The sequence below is a fragment of the Vigna unguiculata genome, chromosome 10, assembly GCF_037176805.1.
Source record: "Vigna unguiculata cultivar grain cowpea cultivar isolate G323 ecotype 2 chromosome 10, ASM3717680v1, whole genome shotgun sequence".
Classification (NCBI taxonomy): Eukaryota; Viridiplantae; Streptophyta; class Magnoliopsida; order Fabales; family Fabaceae; genus Vigna; species Vigna unguiculata.
The window spans coordinates 23,913,887-23,923,012 of NC_140801.1; the positions used below are offsets into that span (position 1 = coordinate 23,913,887).

The window sequence follows — 9,126 nt, forward strand, 5'->3', positions numbered from 1 at the left end:
CAAAGACCATTACCATGTAGAGAGCCTTGATCTAGAAAGTCATAAACTTTTTGCAAACTAAAACTTTTTGAGAAAGATTAGACCAATCTCGAGGAGAGGGTCTACATCCAACGAATTCGGCGACCATTACCACGTAGAGGGCCCGATACCAAAACATATACTTTTTGCCGATATAATTTCTTTTTGAAAAGATTAGACCAATCCTGAGGAGAGGGTCTACATCTAAAGGATTCGATGACCATTACCACGTAGAGGGCCTCGATCCCAAAAACAAATAAACTTTTTGCCAATATAATTTCTTTTTGAAAAGATTAGACCAATCCGAGGAGAGGGTCTACATCTAAAGGATTCGGCGACCATTACCACGTAGAGGGCCTCAATCCAAAAACAAAAACTCTTTGTAAACTAAAACTTTTTGAGAAAGATTAGACCAATCCCGATGAGAGGGTCTACATCTAAAGGATTCGGAGACCATTACCACGTAGAGGGCCTCGATCCAAAAACATAAACTTTTTTTAAACTAAAACTTTTTGAGAAAGATTAGACCAATCCCGAGGAGAGGGTCTACATCTAAAGGATTCGGCGACCATTACCACGTAGAGGGTCTCGATCCAAAAACAAAAACTCTTTGTAAACTAAAACTTTTTGAGAAAGATTACACCAATCCCGAGGAGAGGGTCTACATCTAAAGGATTCGGCGACCATTACCACGTAGAGGGCCTCGATCCAAAAACAAAAACTCTCTGTAAACTAAAACTTTTTGAGAAAGATTGGACCAATCCCGAGGAGAGGGTCTACATCTAAAGGATTCGGCGACCATTACCACGTAGAGGGCCTCGATCCAAAAACAAAAGCTCTTTGTAAACTAAAACTTTTTGAGAAAGATTAGACCAATCCCGATGAGAGGGTCTACATCTAAAGGATTCGGAGACCATTACCACGTAGAGGGCCTCGACCCAAAAACATAAACTTTTTGCAAATGTGATTTATTTTTGAAAAGATTAGACCAATTCCGAGGAGAGGGTCTATATCTAAAGGAGAACCTGAATATCGATTTAAACATAGACAAACACAACGTGAATGCCTTTTAAAAAAGAAGTAAAGTGAGCCCAACTGAAAACCTGCCCCTGTGGGCCCTTATTTTCCTTTCCGAACTTTTCAATATATGTTTTGATGATAAAAAAGGTATGATGTGATGAGGGTGCATGAATGCATGGATGCACAAAACCCATACTTTTCCTTCCTTTCCTTTCCTCATTTTTTTATATTTACATTGTATTTCTTTTGGCCACCATGACACCCTTTAGGAGCTAGTATGCCTCTAGCGAATATACCCGTGATGTTTTCTTTACACAAATATACATTTTTACCAAATATTTTTAATTACCAGCTCAGTGTGACACTTTTACAATACATTTATGAAAACCCAAATGATATATTTTTTTATCAACGAAATACAAAAAACTTGAAAACAAAGTCGATATCCTTATTTTGCATCCTCTATCATGCATAGAATTTTTAACCGCATCAGAGTTGACTGGCAATGGTAACTTCTCCCCATCCATCCTTATGAGAATTAGTGCCCCACCAAAGAATGTTTTCTTCACCACATATGGGCCTTCATAATTTGGAGTCCATTTGCCTCTATGGTCCTTTTGTATAGGTAAGATTTTTTTAAAACTAGATCGCATTCATGGAACTCTCTGGGACGCACCTTTTTGTCAAACGCTTTCTTCATTCTTCTTTGGTATAATTGTCCGTGACACACCGTAGTTAACCTTTTTTCCACAATGAGGTTAAGTTGGTCAAGTCTAGCTTGAACCCATTCTGCTTCTTCTAATTGGGTTTCCATTAATACTCGCAAGGATGAGATTTCCACCTCAAAGAGGAGTACTGCTTGCTTTCATTCCATATACTAGAGAGAAAAGTGTTGCCCCAGTTGAAGTATGTATTGACGTACAATATCCATGCAAAGCAAAAGGAAGCATCTGATGCCAATCCTTATACATGACCAACATCTTTTATATAATCTTCTTTATATTTTTATTAGCAGCCTCAATTGCCCCATTCATCTTCTGACAAAAAGGAGAAGGTTCTCAGTCATCCTCATTATCATCTTCCATATTAACAAAAGAGTGCTCAAAATCAGGAATATCGACATTAAAATATTCATCATCATATTTGCATTATTTGAGTTTATAAAACGAATAAATAAAACGAAAATGATAGAAAACAAATTATAAATGTTTTGTATTGTCACACTAAGCATAAAAAAAAGTAAGTCATCTGTAAAGTCCCTCCGGGTAAAGCAAAACGATAAACTAAAAGAATTACATTTTCTTCAAATTAAACATCATGGGTAATTCGTTATCTCTCAATTGTTCAACTATATGTCTGGAAGACAGGACCGCAGAAAGTCTAAGCTTTCCAATCCATTTCCATCCTCGATGGTGATATCTGACAAGCGTTAATCCATCTAACACTGCGGAAGCTCTCTTTGATGTCATTGATGCAAATCTTCCCTTTCTTTCGTTCTCGTCCTTCTATGCAAGCTAGGCCTAGCTCATTCTTTTCTTCTACCAACCTCCTCTTGTCCTCTTTTTTCCCACAACATACTTGCACAAAGTTCTTGTCGATCAAATTCTGTAGAAAATTTTCGAACTTTTTGCACGCCTCGATGGAATGTTCAGCACCTGGATGGAACCCGCATGCATCCCTTAAGTTATATTCACCTTCCAATAATCCTACTGTTAGTAGTGCCTCAAAAATAAACTTTCGCGAACTCTTAATTTCGCTCACATTCTTAACCAACTGGTGTCCTTCGAGATCAATAGCATTTATTGAAGCATTATCATGCCTAGAGAGGGGATTGGCCTTAATGTTGGGTTTATTCTCTTGAAATTTTAACCACCCTGAATCGATTAAAGCTTGCACTTTGTGTTTGAAAGACAAACATTTCTCAGTAGAGTGACCAATGGCTCCCCCGTGATAATCACATGTGGCATTTACATCAAAATACTTAGGGTATGGTGGCTCCAAAGGCTTCATCGGGCAGATAGCTACCAAAGCATTACGGAGTAGATCCGGCAATAACTCCGTGTAAGTCACAGCAATAGGAGTGAAATGAATATAATTCTTTTCTTGATTCCTTCTAGGACTAGTGATTTGCCCCAAAGACTGGTTGGGATTTGTGTTAGCCTCAGTTTTCCAAGTGTTATTGTGTTGTGATTGATATGATCCCTGTTGTAGAGATTATGCTTGGTAAGCAAGAGTCTGATTTTCCCACTTAGGTATTGTTGATGCTGCGTGCACCTCTACTTCCATCTTCTTCCCAAGACTGAAATCGGGCTTTTTAGGAGTTGTAGCCGCAAGCGGGCTATAAGTAATTTTTCCATTTTTTAGCCCAATCTCTATCCTTTCACCTATGATGATGATATCAGAAAAATTTGAGGATACATTCCCTACCATGTGTTCATAGAATGGTGGTTGTAACGTGCTCACAAACATTTCCATCATTTCCTTATCATGAAGAGGAGGTTCCACTTGAGAAGCAAGCTCTCTCCATCGTTGTGCATACTCCTTAAATGATTCAGCATCCTTTTTGACCATGTTTTGCAATTGCAATCGATCTGGCGCAATATCCATGTTATACTTGTACTGTTTCAAAAAGGCATCTACCAAATCCATCCAAGAACGAATGTGAGACGCTTCCAAGTGTGTATACCAACTCAATGCTACCCCAGCCAAACTGTCTTGGAAGAAGTGGATTAGCAATTTGTCAACGTAAGCATAGGCAGCCATCTTTCGATAATACATGGTTAGATGGCTTCTAGGACATGTGGTACCCTTGTACTTTTCGAACTCCAGAACCTTAAACTTGTGAGGTATTGTTACATCACGAACTACGCTTAAACCTGCAACATCGCCAAACCCATAGTTTCCACCTCCCTCAATAGCTCGTAGTCGTTCTTCCAAAATTTCCAACTTAGTTTTGGTTCCCTCAACATCAACGAATACGGACTGCATAGTAGGGTGTGGTGTAATCTTGCCCAAAGAGTCATCATCGACAGTTGTGTTTAAAGGCTTAGGTATTACAGTCACTCATGGTTCTGCAAAGGTAGTCCCTTCATTCCTTGGAGTATTGATTGGGAATGAGAAGGAAGCATGTTCAGCCTCTGAATAATCTCCAACAGGTGGGGTGTAACTCGATGGCAATCCGTATGTTGGAAAAGCAATAGGAGCGTCGTGAGTGCTTTTCTCACCCTTTGCTGATGAAGCTTCTCCTGAGGCCCTTAAGGACTTCAAGGCCTCCAAGATTGACCTACTTGGTCCTTTAGTTGACTGATATCTGCTTTTATTGTCTCTTGTGCAGTTTCCCAGTCCTCCATGTTTTTACTATTTGCTCGCGTCCTGTAAGGGTGCCTTGGCCTTGCCGTATTTGTTTTTATTATTTTTGCTCTATTATTTTTATTAAAAAAAATAAGAAGAAGAAAAGGAAGGAAAAACATAATGCAAATCATTTATTTTATTAAGAAATTATAAAGTTGTGAGTAAATAGAAATTGACATGGAAAAAAGTCCACACAAACCCAATCCTATAGAAAGCTCATAAATCAATGTGTTAGAAAGAAAACTTAATCTTTAGCCCTAGCTATCATGTTCTTAAATTACTCAAATTACTTTCTACAACCCTAAAGGATAATTTCTTCTTCACAATATCAAATCCTAGTTGCCCCCCGACTCCCAAATTCCATGTTAATTTGCCTTTTCTTTTTAAACTTAAACACAACTTTATAATTTTGGACCTAAAAGTATATATGGATGCAATAATATTTCATGCACTATTTTATTACTAAATCAAAAATCAAAAGGAAAGAAAGAAAAACCCAAAAAAAATAATAATAAATAAATAATTAAAAAAAAGATACTAATAATAATAAATAAAATGAAACGAGGAAAAAACAATCTCCCTTTCTGCCTTATCCATTGGGTTTGGTGCCTAATGGATCTAAGGTAAAATACATGCGCTTATCAGGATTAGGGATGTCAAAATGGGCCGGGCCCGACGGGCCGACCCGCCAGCCCGACCAAAAAAGCATGGGCCGGGTCAAAAAATTCAGCCCGCCAACCCGAGACAGCCCGGCCCGTCAAGCCCGATAACCCGTCGGGCCAGCCCGCGGGCCAAAACGGGCCAGCCCGCGGGCCGAATGAGTTATTTATACCATCCTAACTCCTATAAGATAGTGGTAACTCCTGAGTAATAGTTACCAATTTGAATGGTACCTGCAAGACTCCATAGTACTTAAATCGCCCAATAATGGACAAAATAGAAAAAAAAAAAAACACAGAATTTATAGGAAATGAATACATCCAGAGACAGTCTTTTTAATCACCATTAAAAATCTATGGATTACTCATTTCCATCTCTGGAAGAGATCAACAGATAATGAAAACTGTGGTGTAACCAATCAGTTACTTCCAAGGGGAAAAAATCTATTTACGCAATTTTTTTCCAAAATTGCAACAGAACGAACTACCAACAATATTACTTTCAGTCAAAGGGAATCCTAAGAATATATTGACCAAAAAGTTAGGAAATGTCTGGAAAGATGATTGCAAAAATTCTATCAAATTTGAAATGAATGGATGTATAGTTGCTTCAATTAAAGACTTTTAAATTTAAATACATTTTGTTTGAATAAAATAATTCAAATTCCTTGTATTTTATTCTTTGTCTGGATAAAGTTATATAATTCCCACCATATATAAAATTTCATTTTTAAATATTTATTTTTAAAAACCTGTAAAGGAGAAACGGAGAGGGAGGAGGGAAGTAGAAAGAGAGGTGTGGAGGAAAGAGAGTACAGATGTGCAGAAAAGGGGAGGGGGATACAGAGACAAGCAGAAAATATTATAGGAGAGTGAGGGAGAGGTGCAGAAAATATTATAGGAGAGTGAGGGAGAGGTACAGAAAAGAAATGGACCAAAAAATCTGACTGATTGGGCCAAAATCTGACTGATTGGGCCAAAAAGTATACAGATCAGAAAAAACTGGCGGGCCAGCCCACCAGCCCGCCAGCCCGCGGGCCGGGCCCAAAAATGTAGCCCGTTTTACCATGTCGGGCCAGCCCGGCCCGACCCGTTTAATACGGGCCAAAATCAGGCCGGGTCAAAACGGGCCGGGCTTGCCCGTTTTGACACCCCTAATCTGGATGGTTTCCTAATACCTAAATATCAAGGTCACTAGAGCTATGGCCCACTTCATGGCATTTCCCACGATAGTTGGTAAACAACAAGAGGTGGGAGTACCAATGAAGCAAACAAACTCTAGCTGGGGTTCTCACAATGACCACTTGGGAAGTACATCCACTATGACACTGCTACACAATCCCCTCTATTTCTAAAGTTACTCAGGCCCGGGTATAGGGCCTCACTCATGTCATGCACATAATGTGTGTGTGAAGGGAGTATAATGCATACCCAAACCCCTTCCTGCAAATAAACAAAGAAAAAAAACAGCCAAATATATATATAATATAGTCATTTATCCTAGGATTCAAAAGTCAAGCATAAAAACAAAGCACTATGAACAATAAATAAATAAATAAATAAAATAAAATAAAAATCATCCAAAATTAACAAAAATATACACAAAAATATTAACAATAAATAATAAGAAATAAAATAAACTAAAATAAAACAAATAAAATAAGACAAAAAAAATGAAAAAGAAAAAGAGAAAAAAAATATAAATTAATTAATTAATTAATTAAAAAAACAAAAAAAAAAATTGAAACAACCACATGAATTTTATATTTAATTAAATGGCCTAACTCTCTAAAGTCCCCAGTGGAGTCGCCATCTGTCACAACCGAAATCGCGACGGGATGACGAACCAAAAAAACAAATTTTGTAAAAACAGAGTTTGGAGTCGCCACCATAGTTATTATCGGAAACTATGGAAAACCATAAAAAAGAGCAAGGTCTACGAAAACAGAGATTGGGGGTACGGGAGTTAATTACGCGTAGGGAAGGTGTTAGCACCCTACAACGCCCATCCTTAAGACGGTACCTTTAATTAAAATACAAATTGATGTGGTCTCCTATAAATATTTATTTTAAAAAAAGAAATAAAATAAAATAAATAGATAAAATATAAATAAATAAAACAAAATAAAAAATTAATAAATTAACAATAATAAAAATAAATAAATAAATAAATAAAGATGACAAAGAAAAACAAAAGAAACAAAAAAGATTTTTTTTTTTGTTTTTTGGGCCCGACAAAGATTATTCCTTGCTCCTACATATCTCCATTCATAATGGAGAATCAGGGTCACGTAGTTCTTTATGAAAAGACTTTTTGAAAACAATTTGTTCGAAGATGTTGATATCACTCTTTTTTAATATTTTGTATTTTTTAGTAATCTTATAGAAAAGCGAAGGTATTAAGTACTAAGTTGACGCGAGCGGTCACACGAGCACTTATACATTTTAAAAGTTAAAAGGGTATTTAAATTATTTATTTGTTATTACTTCCTTTAAAAAAACTTTCGAAATAAGACATTAATACCCAACAAAATTTGACTATTTTATATTCACAATTTATGAAAACATTAGGAAAATAAATAAATAAAAGATTAGGAAATAACATTTAGGATTAAACATATTATTTTATTATGAAAAAGTTTTACAAACCTTAACATGAAAAAAATATGGCACAACATATTCATACAATGTCAAAACATGATATCTCTCACTTATTCACGCAACAATGTTCACAACCCAAAGCAATCAACAAAACCTTAATTATAAAACTAAGCAACCCAAAAGGCTTGACAGTAATGTTTTTCCATATCAAAAAGAAATAGTGAAAACATCAAAATCAACCAAGATCAAAAACACATCTCGAGAAAATATTGCATAACACAATAAAAAAAAAATTAATTTTGCGAACCTGAACGGGAGATCAGACTTACAATAGTTGCGTTGGAACACTACGAAGCACGTGGGGCTGGCGATTGATGGTCAGTGGGTTTTTTCATGTGCGAGGGTTAAAAGAGAATGTGTACTTAGAGTGAGAGAGGGCTCTAGAAATTTCTGAGAGAGAAAACCATCCCTCCTTCTTTTTCTGATGGGTTTATATACACAACATTGTAAATCTAATGTAATCTCGTAATAAAGGTCTGCTTTAATTACAACGAGTTTTAAAAGGCAAGAACTGGTCTTAAAATTATTACAAAATGAGAATCAAATCATATAAAAAACAGAGCACAAAATCAAACGTGATCAGCAAAATTAATTTTAATTAGTAAAAGAGATTTTGTTTTGAATTATATTCCTACTTTCTCTATCTGGGAAAAAAAAGGTGTCATAAAATCAGAGCACAAAATCAGAGTAAATAATTCTAAATATTAGAGCATATTCTGTTTCTAATTATTAGACTAACTTCTTAATCTGGAGCAGAAACGACAAAGCATAGAATGGGGGTGCGAAAACTAAATTTTGGGCTACCATTAGTTGCAAGAAAAACGGTGTGGGTGTATAGAGTATTTTGGGCTAAAATAGAAACAAAAGCCTCAAAAGAAAATACATACATGATTAAAACAAAGTTTTTTTTTCTTTTTATTTATTTATTTATTATTATTATTATTCTGTTATTATTATTATTTAGACAAAGCAAAAAAAACCAAAGAGAAAACTTTTTTATTTTTTTATTTTTTTTTTATTTTTTTATGCCTTTTTTGAAAAAACAAATTATTATTATTTATTCTATTATTTATTTAGCTGGACGAAATTGGGTGTTGACACAAATAATTGAACTTTCATGTACAAAAAGATCTCAAAATTTCATAACAAACATGTTGGCGGATACTCAAATTGGATTAGTTTCTGAAATTTAAAAAATTCAATCTCTAGGCAACAAATTTTCAATTGTTTTTTACTACTTTCTAGTATTTACAATTTAAATAATCATGTTTTCTACATAAATATTGCTCAAAGTTTCTTAAGAAACTTGTCGCAAATACTCAAAAGGGATTACTGGTGTTATGAAATTTGAAAAATTTCCTATTTTTCTACCGTTTATTTTAATTCTTTTACTAAGTTTTGCTATTTACTAATTAAA

General features: G+C 35.3%; 1 protein-coding gene across 1 annotated transcript; it reads right to left on the minus strand.

Annotated features, from left to right (window-relative positions):
- Positions 1-2,418: 2,418 nt before the first annotated feature.
- Positions 2,419-4,026, minus strand: LOC146882335 (uncharacterized). Its single transcript, XM_085667354.1, has 2 exons — positions 3,313-4,026; positions 2,419-3,240 (listed from the first exon to the last, which is right to left on the minus strand). Exons 1-2 carry the CDS (start codon positions 4,024-4,026, stop codon positions 2,419-2,421), a joined length of 1,536 nt encoding a protein of 511 aa, XP_085523480.1.
- Positions 4,027-9,126: the final 5,100 nt, after the last annotated feature.

Excerpts from the sequence above, each read along its gene's own strand:
- LOC146882335 (XM_085667354.1), bottom strand. The coding sequence starts at position 4,026 with ATGCAGTCCGTATTCGTTGATGTTGAGGGAACCAAAACTAAGTTGGAA. Across the intron at positions 3,241-3,312 it reads GGAAGAAGATGGAAGTAGAG|GGATCATATCAATCACAACA; the intron begins GTGCACGCAGCA and ends TCTCTACAACAG.